This window comes from Mesoplodon mirus (assembly GCF_964341445.2).
Source record: "Mesoplodon mirus genome assembly, chromosome: 7".
Lineage (NCBI taxonomy): Eukaryota > Metazoa > Chordata > Mammalia > Artiodactyla > Ziphiidae > Mesoplodon > Mesoplodon mirus.
In genome coordinates this window covers 84534802-84562600 of record NC_138983.1, presented here as the reverse complement: position 1 = coordinate 84562600, position 27799 = coordinate 84534802, and the positions used below count along the sequence as shown (strand labels likewise).

The 27799-nt window shown below is 43.8% G+C and overlaps 1 protein-coding gene across 1 annotated transcript in view; it reads right to left on the bottom strand.

The window, feature by feature from the left end:
* Nucleotides 1-22370, bottom strand: part of LOC309808022 (forkhead-associated domain-containing protein 1-like) — a gene marked incomplete at both ends in the record, with an annotated part of 95736 nt that extends 73366 nt beyond the window's left edge. The window contains 2 exons of the mRNA XM_082628036.1: nt 2618-2824; nt 22278-22370. Coding sequence (XP_082484162.1) covers nt 2618-2824; nt 22278-22370 — 300 coding nt within the window. The remainder of the gene's footprint in view (nt 1-2617; nt 2825-22277) is intronic.
* Nucleotides 22371-27799: the final 5429 nt, after the last annotated feature.

The following is a 27799-nucleotide window of genomic DNA, read 5'->3' as shown; positions in this document are numbered from 1 at the left end:
TGATGTGATGGGCTTAGAGTTTCAGTTTGGGAAGATGAACAAAGTTCTGAAGATGGATGGGGGTGATGGCTGCACAACAGTGTGAATAGATTTAATGCCACTGTGAACTGTGCACTGAAACATGGTTAAGATGGTAAATTTTATGTGTATTTTACCATAATTTTGAAAATTAAAAGTTAAAAACAAACCCCAAAATGAAATACCTCCAAGGTTTCTCCGAGGTTTGGGGTGATAGAAATGGATGAAAGTGTTCTGAAAGCAGGTTGTGGTGATGGCTGCACAACTCCATCAATATATTCAAATTGATTGAATTGGACACTTCAAATGGGTGAAGTTTCTGTTATGTAAATTGTACTTCAGTGAAGCTGTTAAGAGCAAGCAAGCAAACAAACACATGCTGTGATCCGGAGGAAACTTTGGAGGATGAAGGAGCTGTTCACTGTCTTGATTGTGGCTATGGTTTCACAGGTGTACACATATGTCAAAGCCCATCCACTTACAGACTTGAAACATGTGCCGTTTATGGCATGTCAATTATATCTCAAGAAAGCTGTGTTTTAAAAAGGCAGAACAGTATTCCATATATAAACGAACTCCTTATAATATATTAAACTCCTTATAATATATTAAACAATATAATTAATTAAAAAATGCCTCCTTTGGATGGAAATTTAGGTTTCAAATTTTATGCCCCTATCAATAATATTTCAATAAATATCTTTGTAGGAAAAAAAAGAAAAAAATGCAGATATTATTTGCTGCTCCCCTATTCTTCTCCCCACAGGCAAGCCACAGAGTCAGAATTTCCCAGGGAGGGGGCCTGGGAACCTGTAATTTTACTGAACATTCCTGAAAATTTCTTGGAATCAGACATGTTGGGGCACATTGAATCAAACTTCATGAACTTGGATTTTCAGGCTTGGGAGTGTGAAATCCCCTTTTCTTTGATCCCTAAAAAATTCTGTAAGTGTTCCATACAAATGATTCTAAATTCCCAGGCCCTGCTCCCAGGGAGGATGTGTATGGTTGCCAGATTTCGCATAAATAAAGAAATGAATAAATCAATATATAATAAACTATAGGGTGTCCGTTAAATCTGAATTTCAGATAAACACCAAATAATTATTTTAGCATAAGTGGTTCCTTGCAATAGTTGGGCCACACCTGTACATAACAATGATTTGTTGCTTCTCTGAAATTCAGATTTAACTGCGTGTCCTGTATTTCATCTGGGAATCCTAAGTATGAGTCCTCAGGCCTGGGGTGAAGCCCAGATCTGCACTGTGGGTCTGCTCCCCACGTGCTTCTGACGAGGGGGATCCTTAGAACCCATGTTGAGAACCCCTGATCAGGTCAACACCTTCTGGGTCAGGAGCCCCTCCTCAGGGCGGCCAGTGGATCCCAGTGCATCCCACAAGTGAGCACACTTTAATGTTGGTCCAAGGAGGAAAAGGGGGCTGAGAAGCAGCAGGACAAAACTGTCCCAGGTTTTCAAAGCCAAACGTGGTGGATGCGGTGTCACGGGCCCTGCAGCCTGAGGGACGGTGCTCATCTTCTCTGAGTGAGTATTTAAGGCTGCCTAGTGGACCCACACCCCAGGATTCTGTCTAGATTCTCTAAACTTTATTTATTTATAACCAGCCTCGTCCCCGAAAGGACTTTAAGCCTCGGAGGTCTCAGTCCATGCAGGGTTCTTGGTGCTGGGGAGTGAGGTTAACACGCCGTCTCTCTGGGACACACACGACAGGTATTAATTTTGTGCTCACCACGAATGGGCATTATTCTGGGAGTTTTACAATTAGAACGATCTCATTTAGCCCTCGAGATAAGCCTGCAAGGTCAGTGCTGTCGTTGGCCCCATTTTGTAGATGAGGAAACCGAGGTTCAGAGGGGTCCAATGGTTTGTGCAAGAGCGCACCGAGTAGGCCAGTGGCAGAGCTGGGGTTCTGACCCAGGACTGTGTTGCTAACCAGCCCCCATCCTGCCTCCCTACTGAACCAGATACTTCTTGTCACTGAGCTTTGCTGGGCGAATTTTGGGTTACGTTCCGCTTAACCTGGGGCCATACTTTAGGTCCTGATCCCGGGAACATTTCTGATCCGGTGTGATAACAGCTGGCAGGCCTTGAGCGTCTACTCTGGCCAGAGACTTTGACTTTTTATACATAGATACTCTCTCAACGCCCTGCACCGCTGAGAAGACCCAGACCCAGGCATACAGAGAAGCCTGGCCGAGGTCACAAAGCTAGGAAGTTGCAGAGCACTGATCTGCCTAAAAAGGAAGCATCCATCTCTGCATCTTCAAAAGCACACACTTGCTTTCCACCTCCCCTCGCCAAGCTTCACTTTTCAGAAAAACGCTCTCGCTCCGGGCTGGTCGCTAGGCAACCCTTGCATGTAATTCCACGAAATGCCCAGAAGACGGCGCGAGGACTCGCTCTCCCCGGGCACCCACGCGATGGGGCTGAACTTCGCAGAATCGCGAAAGGAAGAGTGACGCGCTCCAGACGAACTCCACCTGTGGCCGTACCCGAGCCCTAGGCTGCACGGAAGGTGACACAACACGGCACCTCTGCACCCCGCCCTCCCCCCCCCGCCCCCGCAGGGCCTGGACTCACCGAGGCTGGGTTTTCGATGACCAGTTCGTAGGTCAGCCCTCTGGACCCAAACCTCAGGATGTCTCCGGGTAGGAGCTTCACAGCCACGTTCTGAATGTGGCACTCATTGACGAACGTGCCGTTGCAGGAATTGAAGTCGTGGAGAACAAAGCTGCTTTCGGCCTCATTATATTCAATGAGTGCGTGATGGTTGTCGACGTCTGCAGACTGAAATGCAGAAGGGGGACAGTCAGAGCCAGGAATAACAGGAATAACAAGGAATAACTAGTGCCACTGACACTGGGGGCCCCAATGTGCTAACCACTTCATCTGGCTGGACGGTCACTGCAATCCTCATTTTAAGAGGAGGATGCTGAGGGTCAGAGAGGTTAAGTGACTTGCCTAAGGCCACACAGCTAGTGAGTGGAGGGTCACCAGACCCTGACAGCAGACCCAGAATAGATGCCCAGTTTTGGGGTAGGGCGTCAGGCAACACAGAGGCAAGAGGGAACTCGGGGGGAATTGGCCAGGAATTGGCCACGTGATAGTTCTCTGATCCCATGCAAGTATCCTTTTGGTTGTCCCGAGTGGCAAGACAGCAGAAATGGCCCAACACAAACCAGAAAGGTCAGTTGGCAAGTGACAACTGTCCATTTACTGCAAGTGTTAAAGTTCAGGGGAGGTTTTGTAATAATTGTTGTTTGTTCTATTCATTTTTAAAATAACATGTTTTTTGTAATAATGCAGAAAATGAGAACTAGAGAAAAACACAAAGAAGACATTAAAATCACTTAGACTCCCGTCCCCCAGAGGCAGGCACCGAGAACACGGTGGTTCACATCCTTCCAGTCTTTTCTCTATGCTTACAATCTTTTTAAAAAGTTTAAACACAATTGAGCTCACACCACAAAACATAGTTTTATAACTACCTTTTAAAAGCCTTGGTGTACAATGAAGGTTTTTCCCATGTGCTTAATTATTACTGTTGCTTCTTAAAAGCTAATCAGAATTTATCTAACCAAAGATGATCTATTTTTCAATAGGGGCCCTGGTGTGACCACATTTCCCTCAAAAGAGAGAGACCCCAGACAGTGATTTGTCAGTGGCGTCAGAAACCTCCTGTGTAACCACTTTAATAAGAAGAATGAGCAAAACTCGGCACCAAGGAGGAAATATCACATCCCCCCCTGGCCCCGGCGCCCTGGACTATGGGCTGCAGGGCACGTGCGAAGTCTTCTGTCTTCTCAGGACACTGCCTATGAGCCATCCACTCCAGCCTGAGACTTTGCAAATATTTTCTAAGTCAGTCTTCTCAGAGTGCCTCATCCAACTTTCATAGAGAGTACTTGGACTTATAAATCTATACTAATGTCCCACAATATAATTATAACCAATAGCTTATAGGAATAATAGCTTATAGTATATGAATAGATAATAATATAACTGCATATATTAGTAGAATATATTAATGACACATTATGTGTAATTACACAAATGCCAGGAAATTTGCTAAGTGCTTTACTGCATTATCCCGTTTCATCTTCACAATAATTCAAAGGGATACTTCCTCATTTAAAAAAAAATTTAATTTTTTATTGAAGTCTAGTTGATTTACAATGTTGTGTTAGTTTCAGGTGTACAGCAAAGTGATTCAGTTATACATATATATAATATCTATTCTTTTTCAGATTCTTTTCTATCACAGGTTACTGCAAGATATTGAATATAGTTCCCTGTGCTGTACAGTAGGTCCGATAGTTACTCATTTCTTAGATGAGGAAACTGAGGCATAGAACGATTAAGTGTGCCCACACTCAGCCACTTTGACTCGCTTGGCTTGTTCCCAGGTTTGCCTGATTCAAATGACTGTGCCTTTACCCACTTTTCAAATTCCTACCAAACACTTTGGCACTTAAAATACTGAAACACAAGAAGAAAGCAGGAGTAGCTCTATTAATTTCAGGCAGAGCCAACTTCAGAGCTCTGAAGGAAAGTTATCAGGGATAAAGAGAGGCGATACATAGTGATAAAGGGGTCGATTCTCCAAGCAGACATAACAGTCCTTCATTGTATGTACCCAACAATAGAGCATCAAAGTATGGAAGGCAAAAACTGATAGGACTGCAAGGAGAAGCAGATGAATCCATCATGGTAGCTGGAGACCTCAACAGCCCTCTGTCAGTGACGGGCAGACCCACCAGGCAGAAAATTAGTAAGAATGAAGTTGAACTGAACAGCACTACCATCATCTGGATCTAACTGGCAACCACACAGCTTCATCCCACAGCAACAAAACACACATCCTTCTCAAGCTCCCATGGAACATTCATGAAGCAGACCACATTCCAGGCCACAAAATATACCTCAACAAATGTAAAAGAATAGAAATTATGCAAAGTACGTTTTCAGAACACAATGGAATTAGGCTAGAAACCAATACCAGAAAGACAGCTGGAAAATACCCAAATATTTTCAGATTAAACAACACACCTCTAAATAACAGATGGGTCAAGGAGGAAGTCTCATGGGAAATAAAAATTTATCTTGAGCTAAATGAAAATGAAAATACAACCTATGAAAATTTGCAAGATGCAGTGAAAGCAGTGCTTGGAGGGAAGTTTATGGCATTGAAGGCATTTGAAAAGATCTAAGCTTCCACCTTATGAAACTAGAGAAAGAAGAGCAATATAAGCCTACCACAAGCAGAAGAAAAGAAGCAATACATGAAATAAAAAGCAGGAAAACAAGAGAGAAAAGTCAGCAAAATAAAGAGCTGTTTGGTTTTTTTTTGTAAAGATCAATAAAATTGACAAACCTCTAGCAGGATAACCAAGAAAAAAAGAGAGAAGATACAAATTACTAAGATCAGAAATGAAAGCGATGGCATCACTACTGATCTCATGGACACTGAAGGGATAATAAAGGAATATTATGAATAATTCTATGCCCACAGATTTTATAACTTAATGAAGTGGACCATTTCCTTGAAAGACACAATCTACTGAAACTCACACAAGGAGAAATAAATACTCTGAAAAGACTCATATCTAGTAAAGAATTTGAATCAATAATGAATAACCTTCCAAAATGGAAAGCACCAGGCCTGGATGGGTTCACTGGTAAATTCTATCAAACATTAAGGAAAGAATTATACCAGTTCTCAATAATCTCTTCCAGAAAACAGAAGAAAAGAGAACACTTCCCAGCTCATTCTGTGAGGCCAAACTTATTCTAATAGCAAAACCAGATAAAGATATTACAAAACAGGAAAATTGCAGACCAATACCTGTCATGAATATAGATGCAAAATCCTCAACAAAATATGAGCAAATTGAATCCAGTGATGTATAAAAAGAGTTCTACACCACAGACAAGTGGGATTTATTCCAGGTATGCAAGGCTGGTTCAATATTTGGAAATCAATTAATGTAATCCATCACATCAACAGCGCAGAGAAATCGCATTATCATAACAGTAGATGCAAAAAGAGCATTTGACAAAATTAAACACCATCCATGATAAACTAACAAACCACCAAACCACCACAACAACTCTTGGCAAATTAGGGATGGAGGGGAACTTCCTCAACCTGATAAAGTACATCTATAAAAACCCTAAAGCTAACGTCATATTTAATGGTGAGAAACTAGAAACTTTCCAATTAAGATCAGGAATAAGGTGAAGATGTCCCCTTTCACCACGCATTTTCAACATTGTACTGTATGTCCTAGCTAATGCAACAAGGCAAGAAAAGAGAATAAAAGATAGATTGGGAAGGAAAAAGAAATCTTCTTTGGTGAGGTGTTTGTTCAGATCTTTTGCCCATTTTGCAGATGGCATGATTGTCTATGCAGAAAATCCCAAAGAACCGACAGAAAGCCCTCCTGGAACTAATGAGCAATTATAACCAGGTTGCAGGATACATGATTAATATACAAAAGTCAATTGATTTCCTATATACCAACAATGAACAAGTGGAATATGAAATTAAAAACACAACACCATTTACATTAGCACCAAAAAAAAAAAAAAAACTGAAGTACTTAGGAATAAATCTAACAAAATACTTAGCTATATGAAGAGGTATATGAAGAAAACTACAAAATGTTGATGAAAGAAATCAAAGTAGTCTAAATAAATGAAGAGATATTTCATGTTTATTTGAAATTCCTTAATGATGTATGATGTTTAACATCTTTTCATATGCTTATTTGACATCTGTAGATTTTCTTTGGTGAGGTGTCTGTTGAGCTCTTTTGCCCATTTTTAAGTTGGGTTGTTTGGTTTCTTATTGTTGACATTTAAGACTCATTTATATTGTTTATTTATTTATTTTATTGAAATGTAGTCGATTTACAATGTTGTATTAATTTCTGCTGTACAGCAAAGTGATTCAGTTATACATATATATACATTCTTTTTAAAATATTCTTTTCCATTATGCTTTATCACAGGATATTGAATATAGTTCCCTGTGCTCTACAGTAGGACCTTGTTGTTTCTCCATCCTGGATGTAACAGCTCACATCTGCTAACCTCAACCCCCCACTCCATCTCTCCCTCAACCCCCTCCCCCTTGGCAACCACAGTCTGTTCTCTATATCCATGAAGACTCATTGATTTTGGATACATGCTTACAGCATCTTTATTCATAACTGCCAAAAACTGGAAGCAACCAAGATGTCCTTTAAAAGGTAAATGGATAAACAAATTGTGGTACATCCATACAATGAAATACTAGTGATAAAAATAAATGAGTTATCAAATAACAAAAAAGACATGGAGGAATCTTAAATGCATATTGCTTAGTGAAAGAACCTAGTCTGAAAAGGTTACATACCGTATGATTCCAACTGTATGAAATTCTGGAAAAAGTAAAACTATAAGGAGAGTAAAAGATCAGTGCTTGCCAGGGGCACAGGGGCTCTGGGGCTCAGGATGAAGACGAGGGGCACAGGGGATTTTACAGCAGTGAAAATATTTTTTATGATACTGTAATGGTGGATACTTGTCACTATACATTTGTCAAAACGAAAGAACGTACAATGCAAAGAGTGAACCCTAATGTAAACTATGGACTTAGTTAATAATAGCATATCAATATTGGTTCATCAGTTGTAACAAATGTACTGCACTAATGCATGATGTTAATAATAGGGGAAACTGTGTGTATTGGAGGGGTGGATATATGGGAACTCTCTGTATTCTCTGCTAAAATTCCTGTAAACCTAAAACTGTTCAAAAAAATAAAGTATTAAAAAAATGAAAACACATTGGTTCTTTGGAAAATGTCACCCACATCATCTTCATCACCATTGCCATTGATCTTTGTGTCCTTTGAACCTTTGATAACCCATGAATGAGAGAAATTCTGTGTGTTACATTTTGTTTGTCTCTTCCCAGGCTTCACTGCTTTCAGTTCCTCAAAAACTGTCAAGCCATTATTAAGAAATCAAAGCAAGCAGGAAGTTTTAAATGACTCCACAAATTTGGGTGAGCATCTGCCACATGTCAGGCCAGGAGACAGCTTCGTAGTTCGGCCCTATAATATCACTCGCTCCCTTTACTTGGAAAATTGCTAAATGCTGCTCCTGGACAGATGCCCTGCTGCTAATACAGACTGACTGTATAAGCTCCATCCTACTCAGCTGTCCAACTATGAGATGAACTGTTATTTATTTATTATTATTTTTATTATTATCCTTATCATCATCTAACATATTTTGAGGGCATCCTGTGAACTGGGCCCTGCTGAAGCATTTTGTGTGCATTTTTATCATTTAATCTGCATGACAGCCCTAAACAGGGACTCTATTATTATCTCCATCTTAGAGATGAAGAAGCTGAGACTCAAAAGGTGAAGTGAGAGGACAGCATTACCTTGATACCAAACCCAGACAAAGACACTACAAGAAAACTACAGACCAGTATCTCTTATGAACACTGATACCACAATCCTCAACAAAATAGGAGGAAACCAAATTCAACAGCACATTAAAAGGATCATACACTATGACCAAGTGGGATTTATTCTTGGAATGCAGACTTGATGGTTCAACATATGAAAATTAATCCACGTAATATATCACATTAACAGAAAGAAGGAAAAAAATGATCATCTCGATTGATGTACAAAAAGCATTTGACAAAATGCAACACTCTTTCATGATAAAAGCACTCAACAAACAGGGAATAGAGGGAAATTACCTCAACATAATAAAGGTCAAATATGAAAGGCCCACAGTTAGCATCATACTCAAAGGTGAAAGACTGAAAGCTTTTCCTCTAATTTCAAGAATAAGATAAGGATACCTGCTTTTGCCACTTCTATTCAACAAAGTACTGGAAGTCCTAGCCAGAGCAATTAGGCAAGACAAAGAAATAAAGGCATCCAAATTCGAAAGGAAGAAGTAAAATTACCTCTGTTCACAGGCAACATGATCTTACATGTACAAAATCCTAAAGAGTCCATGAAAAACCACAACCCTCCTAGAAGTAATAAATAACATTCACTAGCAAAATCGTAGGACACAAAATCAACACACAAACATCAGTTGTGTTTCTATATGCTCACAATGAACAATCTGAAAAGGAAGTTAAGAAAATAATTTCATTTACAATAGCATCAAAATGAATAACATATTTTGGGATAAATTTAACCAAGGTGGTAAAAGATGTGTACACTGAAAACTACAAAGTGCTGCTGAAAGAAATTAAAGACACAAATAAATGGAAAGACACCCTGTATTCGTGGGTTGGAAGACTTAATATTGTTAAGATGTCATTACTACACAGCAGGATCTACAGATTCAAAATCCCAACAGCAGTTTTGGCAGAAATAGAAAAATCCATCCTAAAATTCATATGGAATCTCAGTGGGCCCCAAATAGCCAAAATAATCTTGAGAAAGAAAAGCAAAGCTGGAGGTCTCACACTTCCTGATTTCAAAACTTACTGCATACAAAGGTACAGCAATCAAAACAGTGTGATACTGACATAAGGTCAGGCACATAGGCCAATAGAATAGAATAGAGAGCACAGAAATAAAACTTTGCATATATGGTCCAATGATTTTTGACAAGGGTGCCAAGATTATTCAATGGGGAAAGAGCAGTATTTTCAACAAATGATGCTGGGAAAGACTGCAAAAGAATTAAGTTGAACTCTTACCTTACACCATGTATAAAAATTAACTCAAAGTGGATCAAAGACTTAAACAGAGTCTAAAACTATAAAACTTTTAGAGGAAAACACAGGAGGAAAGCTTTATGACATTGGATTTGGCAATGCATTTTTGGATATGATACCAAAAGCATAGGCAGCAAAAGTAAAAATAGATAAATTCAACTATATCAAAAATTAAAACTTCTGTGAATCAAAGGACACAATAAACAGGGTGAAAGGCCATCTAGAGAATGGGAGAAAATAGTTGCAAATCACAAATCTGAAAAAGGGTTAATATGAAGAATATATAGAGAACTATAACTCAACAACAACAACAAAAAAGAACCCCCAAATAACTTGATCAAATATGGGCATAGAACTGGAATAGACATTTCTCCAAAGAAGATATATAAATGTCCAACAAGCATATAAAAAGATGCTCAACATTACTAGTCATTAGGGAAATTCAAATCAAAACCACAGTGAGATACCACCTCATACCCATTAGGATGGCTACTATCAAAAACAAACAAACAGCAACAGAAAATAACAAGTGTTGGCAAGGATGTAGAGTAGGGGAACACTTATGCACTGCTGAGAATGTAAAATGGTGCAGCTGATAGGGAAAACAGTAGAGCGGCTTCTCAAACAATTTAGAATAAAATTATCATATGATCCAGCAAGTCCACTTCTGGGTATATACCCCAAAGAATTGAAAGCAGGAACTTAAAGAGTTATTTGTACACTCATGTTTATAGTAGCATTATTCACAATTGCCAAAAGGTGGAAGCCACCCAAGTGCCCACTGACTGATGATTGGATAAGCAAAATGTGGTCCATCCATACAGTGGAATATTATTCAGTGTAGGAGGAAGGGAATTCTGACACATGCTACAACATGGATGAACCGTGAGGACATTATGTGAAGTAAGTGTCACAAAAAGGTAAATTTTGTATGATTCCACTATGTGAGGTACATAAAGTAGTCAAGCTCATAGAAACAAAATAGAACGGGGGTTGCCAGGAGCTGGGGAAGGGGAAACGGGGAATTGTTCTTTAATGGGTACAGTTTCAGTTTTGCAAGATGAAAAATTCTGAGGCTGGTTGCACAACAATGTGAATAACTTACAACTACTGATCTGTACACTTAAAAGTGGTTAAGACAGTAAACTTTATATGTATTTTACCACGATTTAAAAAATGGCTAAGATGAAGGGACTCACTCAACATCAGGATGCTGGCATAAGGCAATGTCAGGGTTTGAACCCAAGTCTAATTCCAAAACTTGTACCTTTGACTTGTACCCTGTGATTTTCAGAGTAGAGAGTGATTTAATAATGAGAGAGGAGACAGGCAGGACCTAATATACAAAACAAGTGCATTTTTTAAGGCTCCTGCATTGAAAATGTCTTTAAAAAGTATATAGTGAGTCCATAAAATATTGAGACGTTTAAACTTCTATTAACAATGACCATCTGCTCTGATGACCCCTGTGCTTTAAGGAAGCCTCCTCGGGAAGCTGACTTAGTTATGACGTTGCCCTGAGGTTCGCTGACATTGTCGCTGAGGTTCGACGTGTACCTGGAACCGTCCTTTGGAGCTAGGTTTCAACCTTGCATCACCTGGCACTGGGAAGCCCCATCTCAGACCATAACCTTCCGCTCCCGGCCTTCCTTATCCTCTGTCTCGTCCTCTCCTTGAGTCACGTAGCCTTTGCTCCCTGTTTGCTCCCTATGGGTAATGCCCTACGCTCACCCAGCCTGGGCCCTGCTCAAGCTCACCAGCTCCTTCAAGTCCATCCCGGCCCCCAAACCCTCCTGCCACCCTCACACTTCTGTCCTGAGGCTGGCCCAGTGCCCTTTGGGACCCCCAGCCAGCAGATCCCTGCTCTCAGGCTTTTCATTCTACTTTGACAACAGCCTCCTAGGTCTTCACCTCCTGCACCTGCCGGCATTCTCCGTCTGCTTCTCCCGACCCTCCTCCATCCCTTTACACGGTGCCCTCTGCCCAGCAGGCCCACCTGTGCAGCTACATCCATGGGCTGATGGGCTCCTTGCCTCTGGTTTCTGGTTGGGTTTGGCCAATGGGGGGTTAGAGATCAGAGCAGGGAGGAGAGAGCTTGGGGTACTTACTCCCCTGGTTTCCTTTCTCTGGGGCCACACAGCTTCCCTCAGAGGACTCTACCCAGCCCTCGGGGTCTCCGGGTCCCAGGAAATGCCCCTGCCCCTCACCCCTCAGCTCTGGGGGTGGGAACAGTCCTCACTCATACTAGCTCTGGGCCCTGCACTATCCTTTGAGGTTTCTCTGAGCCCTGCCCACTCCCTATGGAGTCCCTTCAGGAAACTCCCCTCCATCACTCCACACCCCTGTGAATGTGCCTTCAGCTCCCTGCCAGGACCTGGACTTCCCAGGCATGGAGAAGCTCTTAGATGGGACCTTCAAGGCTTCTCTTAGCTGCCAAGGGCCTCCGGGTGGTCCTGCCTTCATCCCACCCTGGTCTGGTCCCTCTCCTCAACCATCTCCTCTTCTGCATCCTCACCTTGATAGTGTAACTTCCATCTAACCTGTGAACGTGCTCACCACCCCCTCGGCCTGGAAATGCCGCCCCTTCCCCCTTCCTTTCCTTTATTGTCAAATGGCTTCAAGAGGTTCCTTTCCCCCTGGGTCCTCAACCCACTGCCATTGCCCTCGGGGGCCTCCTCGGGCTCTCGGCCTCCCTGTGACATGTGACACAGTTGTCAGAGAGAGGCACGTGGCCTGGTGGTTCAGGGGTTGGGGGAGCAGGGCAACGTGGTGGTTATTAGACTGGGCTCGAGTCCAGCTCTCCTACTTCCTAGCAGGGTGACCTTGGGCAAGTGATACCTCAGCTTCCTCATCTGTAAGGTAACAAAAGGACCATCTTATAAGTTACTGGTGACCTATAAATGATATAATACATACAAAAGCACTTAGAAGAGAACATAGGGCAAATGGGAAATGTTCTCTGTTATGAGCAAGAGGATGGGCTCTGGAGTTAGAAAGCCTTGAGTTCAAGTCCCACCTCTGCTACCTTCCAGCTGTGCAGCCTGGGGCATGGTTTTTTGCTGCTCTTTGGTTGCTCCCTGAGCAGCAAAAATGAGTTTGATAAGCTGGGCTTCATAGGATTGACAAAAGGTACTGCTTGGTGAAATGTTCAAAGGAGTGGGATAACATTTTTAAAATTAACTCTTGTGTGTGTGTGTGTGTGTGTGTTTTATCTATTTCTTTTAACCTTTTGGTTCTAGGCTATCCCATCCCCCAGCCCCATCCCCCCACTGCCTCAGGAAAGGGATGTAGTGCAGAAATAGTAAAAAAAAAAATGGGGTTTTCAAAAGAATAAGGATATGAGGAAACGGCCAGGCGCTGGTGAGACGACGAGTCTGGGATTGGAAGGAAAGAAGAAGCTTCTCTGCTTCCCCGTCAGCTGGATCCTTCCTCCCCGGTCTCCCCGGGAGAGCCCTGTGGACCGGCAAGGCCTCAGGAGAGGCTGGTCCTGAAATCAGACTGCCCGAGCGTGGTGCCCAGTGCCCCAGCCTCCCTCTGTGACCTCAGGCAGGATACTCAGCCTATCTGTGCCTCAACGCCCTCATCTGTAAAGTGGGGCAAACAACACCAACCTCCTAAGGATGAAATGAGTTAATACACTCGAAAGTGCCCAGAACAGTACCTGGCACAAAGCAAGCTATCTCTGTGATGAATACCCTCAGCCTGGCAACAGCTCTCTGGCTCCCTCACCTCTCTGACTGCTTCCAGGTCTCCACGCCGGGTTCCTCTCCCCTCAGATGTCCATTTCCTCTGCACTCTGTCCATGGGCTGGGGCCACTTTACCACCCCCTCGATTTGCAGGGGTGTATTTCCAACCCCTGGTTCATCTCCAGGCCCCAAACTGCCTCGCCGCTTCCGGGATGTTGAGGTGCTCACTCAACCAGTCCTGCTTCCTGCCCTCTTGGTAACGGTATTATCACCTTCCAGCTCATCCAGCCATCTTTCTCCATGGCCTGTGGCATTGATCCTACTGATTCTTCCAGAAAGCTCTCAGACCAGTCCCAAAGCAATGGTCCAGTCAGGTGGTAGTATTAATGTGGTGGGCAGAATGGTCTCCCAAAGATGCCCATGCCCTGATCCCCAGAACCTGGGAATATGCTCCATGACGTGGCCAAAGGGACTGTGCCGATGTCAAGGTTACTAATCAGTGCTCTTAAAAGAGGGAGACTAGGGACTTCCCTGGTGGCGCAGTGGTTAAGAATCTGCCTGCCAATGCAGGGGACACGGGTTCAAGCCCTGGTCCGGGAAGATCCCACATGCCATGGAGCAACGAAGCCCATGTGCTGCAACTACCAAGCCTACACTCCAGAGCCCACGAGCCACAACTACTGAGCCCACGTGCCACAACTACTGAGTCTGCGCGCCTAGAGCCCGTCCTCCGCAACAAGAGAAGCCACTGCAATGAGAAACCCGTGCACCAAAACAAACAGTAGCCTTCGCTCGCTGCAACTAGAGAAAGCCTGTGCTCAGCAATGAAGACCAAACCCAGCCAAAAACTTTTTAAAATTTTTTTTAAAAGGGGGAGACTGTCCTGGGTTATCCAGGTGGGACTAATTGAACTCCACCAGTCCTTATAAGCAGAGAACTTACTCTGGCTGGATTGGAGAGATAAGTGGTGTTTCTTGCTGGGCCCCCACTAAACAGCCCCAATGCTCCTCTTCCTGGGAAAGCACCAGGTCAACGTTTCCTCTTTACCCAAATCGCCCCCTAGATGGCGCCACCTCAGTCTGTTGCATGAATGAGGATCAGGAGAACATTGATCTCACATTTCACTGACAACCCCCATTCTCGATTCCACAGGGTGGAATTTCCCTAGCTTACTCAATTATCTTGTTATCTCAGTTAACTGAGAATTTCCAATTTAGATATTAGATGTTCCCAAAGCTAAATTTACACTCAAAAAGTGAAGCTTCTGTTTTTAGAAGCTTGAGTCAGCTCAGTCTGAAACTCAGCCCCACCTCCCCGAAATAGCTGTGTGATTTGGGCCAGTTCCTTAACCTTTCTGAGTCCCATGTCCATGTCATCAAATGAGGATAATAATGATAATAGTAGTTCTCACCTTCACAGGATTTGTTTTGAGGATATAATTCTGTAAATATATATACAGAACATACATAGATGATGTATAAACCCATGTGAGATACAGTAAGTAGTCCATAAATGTATGCTGTAGCTATTTGTATTATGTATGCTATTCAAAAGATTATGATCGAAAATTTCTTTCATCTCACATCCATCAGAATGCCTACTATAAAAAAAAAAAAAAGGGAAGGGCTTCCCTGGTGGTGCAGTGGTTGGGAGTCTGCCTGCCGATGCAGGGGACACGGGTTCGTGCCCCCGTCTGGGAGGATCCCACATGCCGCGGAGCGGCTGGGCCCGTGAGCCATGGCCGCTGAGCCTGCGCGTCCGGAGCCTGTGCTCCGCAACGGGAGAGGCCACAACAGTGAGAGGCCCGCGTACTGCAAAAAAAAAAAAAAAATGGAAATAACAAGTGTTGGTGAGGACGCAGGGCAAGTGGAACCCTTGTGCACTGTTGTGAGAATGTAAATTGTTGCAGCCACTATGGAAAGCAGCATGGCAGTTCCTCAAACAATTAAAAGTAAAATTATCATATGATCCAGCAAGTCTAATTTTGGGTATATATCCCAAAGAACTGAAAGCAGGGGCTTGAAGAGATATTTATACACCCATGTTCATAGCATTGTTTGCAACAGCCAAAAGGTGGAAACAACCCAAGTGTCCATTGGTAGATGAATGAATAAACAAAATGTGGTGAATCCACACAATGGAATATTATTCAGCCTTAAAAAAGGAAGGAAATTTGGACACATGCTACAGCATGGATGAACATGGAAATTATACTCAGTGAAAGAAGCCAGTCACGAAAAGACAAATACTGGTATGATTCTACTTATATGAGATATCCAGAATAGTCAAGGTCATAGAGACAGAAAGCAGAACGGTGGTTGCCAGGGGCTGGGCCGGGGGGGCATGGGGAGTTGTTCTTTCATGGGTGCAGTTTCATTTCTGCAAGATTCAAAGAGTTCTGGAGAATAATTGGGGTGACGGCTGCACAACAGTGTGAATACATTTAATGCCACTGAACTGCACACTTAGTAAAAGTGGTTAAGATGGTAAATTTTATGTTATGCATATCTTACCACAATAAAAAAATGAGAAAAATGAGACCACGATCTAGCCCTTTCCTCTGAACGTTTCCTCTTGGAAGCCCTCCATCTGCCGGTGAGAAACGACACCCATCAATTGCTGTGGTGGGAACTGAGCAATGAAATCAGCCGCCAGTTCCCAAACAGGGGACAAAACATTCCCTGAGGACTGGCGAGACCAAACAGGTGAATCCCCAGAGCGAGGAGCACTTGGGGAGAAGCCAGGGGTGAGGAGGGGGTGAGGGGGGGTACGGGAGCACAACCAAGGCGGGAGGACAAGCGCGATGCAGATGGGGAGCCAGCAAGTGCACCCTCCCAGGCCTGTTTCATTACGTGGATTTCCCCACAGAGAGTCCACCTGTCACCTTATGTCTCAAAATGTCGGTGTTCGCTTAGAATAAGAGAAATGTGAATTAAAATGACACAGGTACCATACTTCACCCCGTAGATCAGTGAAGATCCAATGGGGGGTCAGCACCGAAGGCTGGGGAATGAGTGGCAGACGGGCGTCCACTTCTGGCAGGACACCACATCCGGAAACCTCTGGTGGGAAATTTGGCCATGCCCATCAGAGTTACAGCTGTGTGTGTCCTTTGACAGAGCAGACATACCTGCACATCCGTGAAATGATGCAAATAATAGGACAATCCCAGCAGCCTTGTTTAATAATAATAAACAAGATTATGGTGTAGGCTCTGGTTCTTTCCTGAGAGGCAGCCCAGAACTGGCAGGGGCCAGGAAAAGGGACGAGAGTCATCCGGCTGGATAGGATCTGGTGTGTGTGTGTGAGATCAGTCTGGCTTCACGACCCTCAGATCCCACACGAGAAGGGCTGACACAGGCTGGAGAGATGGCTCCACCCATGAGAAAGGAGCCGGCTGGCAGGACACTGACCATCGAAGGTGGAGATGCGGACACCAGCATTTCAGCCCCCTGTCATGTCTGTTCTTTCTTTTTCCCCTCCATCTCCACCCTCCCAGCTGCAGCCCCGCGCTGACTTGGGCTGTCCTAGAGCTCAGTCTTCTAGGGATCCTGGAACCTCCCTAGGGTGGGACTGGGGGAGTCCCTGGGGAGGGGGTAGGGTCAGTCAGCCCTTCATTGTTTAACCTTTGCTTCTCTTTTCCTCAAAACAAAGTTTATTGAAATAATACACACACACACACATACACACACACACAAGCAGGAGCTCTGCTGATCAAGAAGGGCGAGGGAGGGAGCACTGATGGTGGGGTTCTCAAAGTGTGGTCCTGGAACCAACTCCAGGGGACTCCATTCCCCCGACCTGAACCTGGGGAGCATATAAATATGAAGATTCCTGGGCCTTACCCCAAACCCACTGGGTCAGAATGCCTAGGAGTTCATGTTGAACAACCACTCTTAAACATACGGAAAATCCAACAACCACTGGCTTTGGTGTTTCTTCATTCTGGAAGAACTGAGTCCCTTTCTCAGCACAGTTTAAATAACAGCCATATCCAACTCTAAAAAAATACAGTTTACAAGGCACATCAAATCATATAAATTATAACTTGCAAGGTTTAGCTGTGAAATGAGCAAGGCTGAGGCTTTTGAGCCGTGTAAAATGGGAGAGGGGAGATTGTGAATAGAGCTCCTGATGGCTCGTCTGCACACAGCAGGCGGGATGTTCACTGGCAGGTCTCCCCCTTGTTTACAATCCTTCAAGCCTTCTTCCCACTGCTTTTCAGATAAAGATCAAAACCCTTATGGTGACATGAAGGAGGCCGACTTGTCCCTTAGACCTCCTCCTTCCCACTCTGACTTCTGGACGCCCTGGTTTTCTCTCAGTCCCTTGGGTTCACAATATGCTCTTCCACCCCAGGGCCTTTGCACATGCCATTCCCTTCTCCTTTTGTCTAGTTAAGTCCTCCTTGTCTCCCATATTCCTTTCCTTTCCAGCCCCAATGTTGGAATGGAATTAGCCACACTTTGTGGGATCATTTGACTTATTTCTCTCTCTCCTGGCAGCTTCCTGATGGCAGGGACCATGTCCAGTTCTGACAACGCTGTACCCCTAGACTTGGCTTGGTGCTGAGGCTCTGGGTAAATACTGTGCAATGAATGAGTGATAGCAACAGTTATCACTGTTGACTAGAAACAGTTCTCACTAGCCTGGCTATAAACAGGCTTCCTATTGCCTTAGGGAACCAAACTCCTTACAGGATATAGAAAAAAGTCTGGAGGGTAAAACCCTGCAAATATCAATATTGATTTTTCCCTGAGCCAAATGATTACAAGTGACTTTTATTTTCTTCCTTATATTTTCCTTTCTCCCAATTTTTAAAAACAAGAAGCATGTAACTACCTTCCATTATCGGAAAAAATAAACGATGTTGAAATACTACGATACCAATAGTCAAAACAACATGTCAGCCTTGCTGATGAGTAGAAATCTTTAGAAGCATGACTGCCTATTCTTTAGGATTGATCCAGGCAAATAAAACAAACAATCATTTTTTATTTGCTAGATGTAACCTCTGGGTAATTGCAAGGATGACTTTTTACTAATATAAATCCCTGAATTTTTTTTTTTTTTGCGGTACGCGGGCCTCTCCCGTTGCGGATCTCAGGCTCTGGACGCGCAGGCTCAGTGGCCATGGCTCACGGGCCCAGCCGCTCCACGACATGTGGGATCTTCCTGGACCGGGGCACGAATCCGTATTCCCTGCATCGGCAAGCGGACTCTCAACCACTGTGCCACCAGGGAAGCCTAGTGACGTATTTCTTAAGCTAAGTCCGAGGAGCAGTAAGCAGTCAATTATTTCTATACAATGAATGCAACTCAATTTCTGTCTAGTTAATAACTGTGCTCATTAGTTCCCTTTTCCAAATGGCTTATTAATGTCAGTGGATCCTCATCTCAACCCTGTGCACCTCTGAGGATTCTTCTCAGTCTCTGTTTTAGGAGACCATAATAATGATCATTGTGACATTCACTGAGCACCACACGCCAGGCTCTTTATGTGCATTTCTCACTTAATCCTCAGAATAACCCTGTGAGGTAAGAGGTTTACAGACAGGGAAAAGGAGCTCAGAGTGATTAAGTAATTTGGTTGAAGTCACTCAGCCACAAAGTAGCCTAATGAGATTCAAACCCAGGCCTGTCTATCTCCAAAGCCTGTGCTTTTAAAAATTACTACAGTTTTCTAATATCATAGTCCGGTTCAAAACAGAGATCTCTGTCTCTACTTTAGCCAGACAGGAAATAAAACTACCCCAAATCTATGCCTTGTTAGGATAAAGAAGAAACTACAGTTCTTCTTTTTCCTCCCACTTTGCACACTGCACAGATGTTCTGTGTCCTTGAAGGGAGACCATATCATGGAGGAGAATCTCACGGGGAGGTTCATGGAGTTATCTTTAAATCTGTTGCGTTTACAATAAACATTCTCAGAAAACTAGGAATAAAGGGGGACATTTCTCACTTGGTAAGAACATGTATAAATACCCTACAGCTAACCTCGTACTTAATGGTGAAAGACTGACTGCTTTCCCCTAAGGTCAGGAACAAGCGAATATAAGGATATATACACTGCTCTTGTTCAGCAGAGTCCTGGAAGTCTTAACCAGGGAAATAAAGCAAGGAAAAGAAGATTCAAGGCATTCAGATCTCCTTTTCTGAAAGGAGAAATAAAATTGTTCTTATTTGCAGATGACATGATTGTTTATGTATAAAATCCCAAGAAATCTACAAAAGCCCTTATATAAGAAAGTGCAGTTAAGGTTCCAAGATACCAAGAAGCATACAAAAATCAACTGTATTTCTATATACTGTCAATTAACATGTGGACACCAAAATTAAAAATATAATACCATTTACAGTCACTCAAAAAAAAAAAAAAAGAGAGACATACTTAAGTGTAAATCTAACAAAACATGTACAGGACTTGTATGCTGAAAACTACAAAACACTCATGATAGACACTGAATAAATGGAGAAATATACCATGTTCATGAATTGGAAGACAATGTAGGAGTATATCAATTATTCTCACATTGATATATACGATTAAACACAATTCCAATCAAAATTACAGCATGATATTTTGTATATACAGACAGGCTTACACTAAAATGTAAACGGAGAGGCAAAGGAACTAGAATTAAAAATTAAAAATTTTTTTTCTTTAAAAAAATTTTTTAAAGAAAAGTGGGAGGAATCACTCTACCTGATTTAAGACTTACATAGCGACAGTAATCAAGGCTATCTCATAATGGTAGATCCATTATGACAAGTAGATCCATGAAACATAATAGGGAACTAAGAAGTAGCCCCCATAGAAAGTATGGCCAGATTATTTTTGACAAACTTGCAAAAGCAATTCAATGGAGAAAGGATAGTCTGTTCAACAAATGCTTCTGGAACAACTAAATATCCACATGCAAGAAAAATGAACTTTGACCTAAATCTCACATCATAAACGACAGTGAACCCAAAATGGTTCATAGATTTAAACATAAAACTATAAAACACTTAGAAGAAAGCATAAGAGAAAATCCTCAGGGTCAGGGACCTGGTGGCATGTTCTTAGACATGACGCTAAAAGCATGATCTATAAAAGAAAAAAATAACTACCTGGACTTCATCAAAAGTTAAAGCTTTTGCTCTGTGAAATATTTTTCTGCTAAGAGAATGAAAAGACAAGCTACGGATGGGAGAAAATATTTGCAAACCATCTATCTGACAAGGGACTCATATCTAAAATACATAATGAATTCTCAAAACTCAGTGGTAAAAAACCAAACAATTCGATTAGAAATACTTAAAAGATAAGAAGAGATATTTCACTGAAGAGGATATGCAGAAGGCAAACACGTACATGAAAAGACATTTAACATCACTATCGATTTGGGAAATGCAAGTTAAGACTATGATGAGATACCACTACACACTTACTAAAACAGCTAAAATGAAAAACAGTGTTTAGGCTAATTGCTGGTGAGGATGTATCTCACACATTGCTGGTGGAAATGAAAAATGGTACAGCCACGCTGGATAAGCCTGGCAGTTTCTTTACAAAGCAAATATATATTAACATATATGTTAATCCATGCAATCATACTCCTGAGCATTTATCACAGAGAAATAAAAACTTATGTTCACACAAAAACCTGTACACAAATGTTTATAGTACATTTATTTGTAATAGCCCCAAATGGAATCAAAATGTCCTTCAAAAAGTGAATGGTTAAACATAGGTGATACGTCCATACCGTGGACTATAACTCAGCAATAAAAGAACAAGCTAATAACCTAAATGCATGTCAGGGGTATTACACTGAGTAAAAAAAAAAAAAAATTCAATCACAAAGGTCATACATAAATGATGAAAATTATAGAGACGGAGAACACATTAGTGGTTTTCGGAGCGTGGGGACGATGGTGGGAGGAGGAATTGTGACTATAAAAGGAGCATCACAAGGGACATCTCTGATGATGGAATACTCCTATATTCTGATGGCCACACCCAAATCCACACGTGGTAAAATGGCACAGGACTCCACACATGCTTCGTGCCATTCTCTCTACTATTTGTGCATCTATAATTATTTCAAAATAAAGTTTAAAAAAATCTGTTGAGGGAAGTCTGAGAGAGGTCTGCCTTTCACAGTCCTAAAGGGATTCCATTGCATTTCTCTTTCTGCTTCAATATTTTAATCCCTTTCAAAATGTTAAAAGGCTCAAAGCCACTGTTTTTATAATTCCTTACTTACAATTTCTTCCAACTTCCTTGGCTGTCAATGAGCTGGGACTGTGGACCAAGCCACAGCTAATTCAGAGAATGGAATGAAATGAAGTGAGAGAGCACTGAGGCCATGCCCAGGGCTTACCCTGATTTACTACTTGGAGGTACGGGGGCGGGGGAGGGCTCTGAGGGGCCCGTAGTCTCCAGAAGCTCTGGAAAGGGCGAGAGGCCATTGCTCAAGCTGGGCACTTCAGGTGGCCGTGGCTGCCAGACGCGGAGCAGGTGAAGGTCAAGCATCAGCTCTACGCCCACCTTCCAAACCGCGCCATCAGGGTGGGACACTGCACACACAGTCAGCAAAGGACACAGGGCCCATCGCACTTTGCACTGTGCTCATTCTTACCACATGTGCCAGGGAGACCCAGCACATGTGGGGAATGGTTATTGGTGGCACACCGAGGAAGGCTGGGACTGTTAGCCAGAGGCTGTGCTTTACAACAGACTGGAGTCCACAGAACAGTAAAGACTTTTGGTGGTGTGAGGGGTAGGGAGGGTCGGGGACTGGCTAGGAAGAGGTCTTACCTCTAAAACAAGGTCTGAATTTTCATGCCTTCCAATCGTAGTGCTTTTATTCAGGACAAAATAGCCTTCTGCACTCTTTAGATAGGCTTTCATATTCTCTGCTTTCCCTATAAAAAGTTTTCAGAAAAGAATTTTGTTAGAAAAATACAGTCCTCTAATTATTCCATGTCGTATTTAGAATGAATGGAATACACCATAATGTCCACAGGAGAAGGCAGCAGAGGTAGGAGTGGATAGCTGAATTTAACAATGATCACAATGATAATTCCGCACATTTTTAAGACTGTCCTTTTAACAGTGATAGCCGGCATAGATGAGCTTGCTTCTGATCACAAGAGGACATCCTTTATGTAACTCAGAGCACAAAAAAGCAATAGCAAAAAAAAAAAAACCCAAACAAATCTGAATTCCACTCTCCACCTCCCATTAAGCTTAGTTTGGGGTTAGTTATCTGACAGAATCAAGTACTCAGTGTTACTAACCCACCATTTACTAGCTCTGTGACTCTGGGTGAGTTACTTATTCTCTCTCTATGCTTCTGTTTCCTCATATGTAAAATGGGGCTAATAATACTCTGTATCCCAAAGAGTTTTGTGAGGATTAAATGTGAGCATCTAGAATGGTGATTGCTACACTAAACACCCATTTGTCCTACTGTGATTGTGACTGTTATTAATCTTGGGCTTCTGAACTTTGACTCAAGAAACCCCAACTTCTACAGAGCTTCTTAAAGTGTGGAAGAGTCAGTCATCAAGGAAATGGGCATTAGAAGATACTTTCTTTTTAAGTCACCGCATTCCTTCATATATTTAGGTTGAAAAAAAATGATTTCCAAAGACAAAATATCAAGATTATAGCTTGGCTGTACGGTCAAGACTCTGTACGTATCTTTTCCTGGCATTTTATTAGGAAAATGTCAAACACACAGAAAAGTTGAAAGAAGTGGATGGTGAACTTCTATAGAACCACCACCCAGATTCTACAATCAACATTTTGCTCTATTTGCTTTATCACATATCTACCCATGTATACATTTTATATTTTAATGCATTTCAAAGTAAATCCTATACATGTTTTTAAATTTTATTTATTTATTTTTGGCTGTGTTGGGTCTTCGTTTCTGTGTGAGGCCTTTCTCTAGGTGTGGCAAGCAGGGGCCACTCTTCATCGCGGTGCGCGGGCCTCTCACTATCGTGGCCTCTCTTGTTGCACAGGAGAGGAGCACAGGCTCCAGATGCGCAGGCTCAGTAGTTGTGGCTCGCAGGCCTAGTTGCTCCGCGGCATGTGGGATCTTTCCAGACCAGGGCTCAAACCCGTGTCCCCTGTATTAGCAGGCAGATTCTCAACCACTGCGCCACCAGGGAAGCCCTATACATGTTTTTGGAAACATAAAAACGTCAGTGACTACTTCAGCTGGTTCCAAGATGTGGATGATAATTCACATGATATTTGAATTCTGATCCATCTCAGTGCCATGTCAAAGAAAGTCTCTGTTGGGTCTTCGTTGCTGCATGCGGGCTTTCTCTAGTTGCGGCGAGCGGAGGCTACTCTTCCTCACGGTGCGCAGGCTTCTCACTGCGGTGGCTTCTCCTGTTGTGGAGCATGGGCTGTAGGTGTGCAGGCTTCAGTAGTTGCAGCACGTGGGCTCAGTAGTTGCGGCACGCGGGCCCTAGTTGTGGATCGCGGGCTCTAGAGTGCAGGCTCAGTTGTGGTGCACTGGCTTAGTTGCTCCGAGGCATGTGGGATCTTCCTGGACCAGGGCTCGAACCCATGCCCCCTGCATTGGCAGGTGGATTCTTAACCGCTGAGCCACCAGGAAAGTCCCCAAAGTCTCTTTTCAACTGAAAGGTCACTGAAGTGTGAAGTTGTTAGACTGGATAAAAACAAAAATCATCTAGGTGTGACCGTAGAGGGTCTCCAGTCTGGCTCTGCTTTCCATCAACATCTCCATCATCATTCCGTCACTGAATCCCTACTAAGTGCCAGGCACTGGGCTATCCTTTTACACACATGGCCTCTTTTCATCCTCAGAACCACCCTGCGAGGCAGGTGTCAGTATTGTCCTGCTTTCCAAATGAGGAAACTGAGACTCAGAGAAGTTAAGGTCACACAATAGTAAGTGTGTGACAACTCTGGGCCTTTGCATGTAACCAGTGTACAAACCTCCATTGCTGCTGCTGGGGCAGAGTAGGGGTGGGGGAATTGCAATGTCTGCTGACACTTGGGACATGTAATAAAAGAAAGTCCTTGAAACCAGCATTCTATCCTCTGAAAGGAAGACGAGACCCTACCTGGGGATAAGAGAAATAAAAATAAGCAGGATAGTTTATATTTGTAAACTTTGAGGCCTGTGGATGTCCCACAAATATTGATGCTTTCATATAATGAGAAATAAGTTTTATTAAGTTCGCTGTCATGTATACAGGGGAAAAGACATTTCCTCTTCCTAAAAAAACATGCTCTGCTGCCTTCAGTTATTAATCTTCAAATGCAGAGGACCATGTTATCACGCAACACATTCAGGTCTAATTAATCTCAAATGTAAACTTCCAAGAAATGTCTCTTCCGCAGGAAAACCACAGGAAACGCCACTAATCGAAAACTTAAACTTGGATCATGCACATATTTGTTTTTTAGCTCTCACCCCAGATGTCCCCAAGGCTGGGGTCTTCTCTCTGCTCAGACGTCCCCCCTTGGGGCAACCACCTGACTGACCGCTCTGGCTAAAGGCACCCTCAGTCATGTTATTCCCCTGCTAGTTTTCTACTGCTGTGTTTCCTTCCTTGTACTTATCATTCTCTGACATGTTCTTGTTCCTTTTTTTAGTTATGCTTGCTGTTGGTTTCTCTTTCACTAACATATATGTTCCTGGAAAACCAGGACTGTGTTCATTTTGTTCAGAAGCGATTCTTCATGGGTATGTTGTGTTTGTACCCATCTTCAGAGCAAAGGCATTGAAAGATTTTGTCCTGCACTCACTTTCCGAGGATGCTTGTATGGCAAACAGCCTGGGAGGATAGAGGTAATGTTTCTAATAAAGATAACGGCTCCTTCTGGGGCAAAAGTTGGGCAGGTTTGCTAGCAGCCCCTTTCAAAGATTGCAGTTTCCTGAGTTTGGAGTTCCTTACCTGGGACACAGACCCACTGTGCGCACAGCATCCACACTGGCTGCTCTGCACCAGCCCGAGGGACTTTCAGGGCAACAGGAACCAATGTGCATATGCAGCTCTGCTGCCTGTTATGTCGGCTGTGCTGTGAGTAATCAAGTTCTTTGTTTCTGGCCCAGGAGTCTCTTGTCTTCTGCCAGGAACTATAAGCTGGGCAGGCTAACTTACTAACTTTCAAACAGGGTCAAATGTCAGACCCTTTGCAGTTCCTGCCAGTTCTGTGCATTACCCCTTCTCCAGGGCAGGGGGCGGCGCGGGGGTGGGGGCAGAACCTGACACATAGTAGGTGCTTGGGAAACACTTGCTGAGTGAATGAAAATACAAAGGACACCTCAAAGCAAGTCAGTACAGCCAGCTGGCTAGGAAGCTTTGATAGTAACTACCTTTCATTTTTCCTGTCAGTATCTAGCTTACATGACTCCTTGGAAAACCTAAATTCTATCTCTTTAGCTTTTGGATTGGACAATATTTCTCCACCTTCATTTTGCCCTGTGCATCACTTCCTTGCATGAAAACACTGTCAAAGTAATTTGAATGTGTGGAGCTCTGTGAATTCGTTCTTACTCAGTGCCATGGAGCACCATCCACAGGAAAGAGCAAAAGGGCTTCAGTCATCTGTGTTCCCCCGACCACTTTGGATGGCTCAGAATTGGGCTATAGGAACAAACTTTCTTTTGAGGTTTACAGTGGCCTCAAAGTTCCTTAAAGAAGGGGAGTTCAGGTAAGGTGCGGGTGTGTGTGTGTGTGTGTCTCTGACCATTGGGTGGGTGTTGTCCATAAATCATGGGAAACAGGGGTTCCTCTCTTAATCCCAGCTATACCCACAGGACATCCAAGAGCTGGTGCCCAGGAGAGGCTTAAAGCTCCGTGCCGCCTCCCTTGGGGGGCGAGGTAGGGGCTGCACTTAGGAAGGAATGGCTGGTGTTGGGGCACCTTTTCTGGGGAGCTCCTGGCGACCCGAGCCTGGATCAGAGAGTTCAGACTCGGCTGGCGCCGGGTCCCCTGCCTACCCCAACGCCCTTGACCTCGCAGGGCTGGCCTCCTCCGGCCCAGGTTTCTGCCCGCCGCCTCCTCGCGCGCCGCTCTCACCTGGCCAGAGGAAGAAGCCCACGCCTCGTCCTCCGCCGAGAGCCCTGACCTCCGCTCTGCCGCCCTCCCGCGGAGTCTCTGGGCAAAGGCCCGCAGCCCGCGCGCCCGCCCGGCCTTTTTACAAACGTCGCCACGGCAACGCCATTCTGACGGCCGAGCTGGGGAGGGGCGTGGCGTGCGCGGCGCCCAAGGATGAGGGGGAGGTGCGCTGGGAGCACCCGGCCAATTACAGCCCGCTGCAGCGCTGGGAGCCCTCCCCGACCTGCCCGCTAGAGGATGGAGAAACAGGCTCAGTGTTCACAGAAGTAGCTGCAAGTCTTACAGTGGGGAAGGAGCAGCCTCAAAAATCCTTCCTAGTGATCTTAGCTCCATGCTCGGTGCGTTGAGGAGGGGGTGGTCAAGCGTGGGAGGGTAATGGAGCTGAACCACGAGAAGCTTGGAGAGTAGTACCCCCCGTCCCACCGGAATCTCTAGTTCTCTCTGTTGTGGAGGAGAAAACAGAGTAAGCTGGGGGGGACCATCACTTCTGGGGGTGGGGGTGGAGATGGGAGATGGGTGGGGTGGAAGGAACACTTCTGAAAGAATGAAAGATTCTCCCACGTGCTAGGGAAAGGGTATTTACAAGCCCCCAACCTTAATGTTCCAGTCCTTCCCTGTCAAAACTCGCGTTTATTCATTCATGTGTTCCTTACTTCTACAAACATCACCTGAGTCCCTACAAGGTCAGACGGTGGCCCCAGTGTTGACCTGGATCAGATCCTTAAGAAACCCCCCCCGCACTCCCCATGGGCACGGGGCTGGGGGGATGGAGCATGTGGAGAAGACATGCAAATGCCAACTATCTCCCCTCACCCCATGTCACCTTTTTCAGATCAGCCCCTTCTGTCTGGGAGCAGAACAGCCCCGCTGACTACCTACAGAATGCCTCATTTCCTCAGGAAATGACGGACAAGGTGCCCCAAGACAAACTCAAAATATTCATCTGAGAAAGATGAAAGATGGCAGACTCCACTCTATTCAATTAGAAGAAGATGTAAGAGAGAAAAATCATGGAAATCGATATGGGATGGAATATATGGTAAAGATGCTCCCACATGCCTAGAGGCTCTTGGAAATGCACATTCCCTGGCACAGACCTCAGAGATTCTGATTAAGCAGCTCTGGAGCATGGTCCAGGAATGAATTTGTTGCATTCTTGCAAATTCCTTGTGCATTTGTTAAAAGCTTGGCAAAACCTCAGGACTTTTTCAACCCTGCAGTTGAATC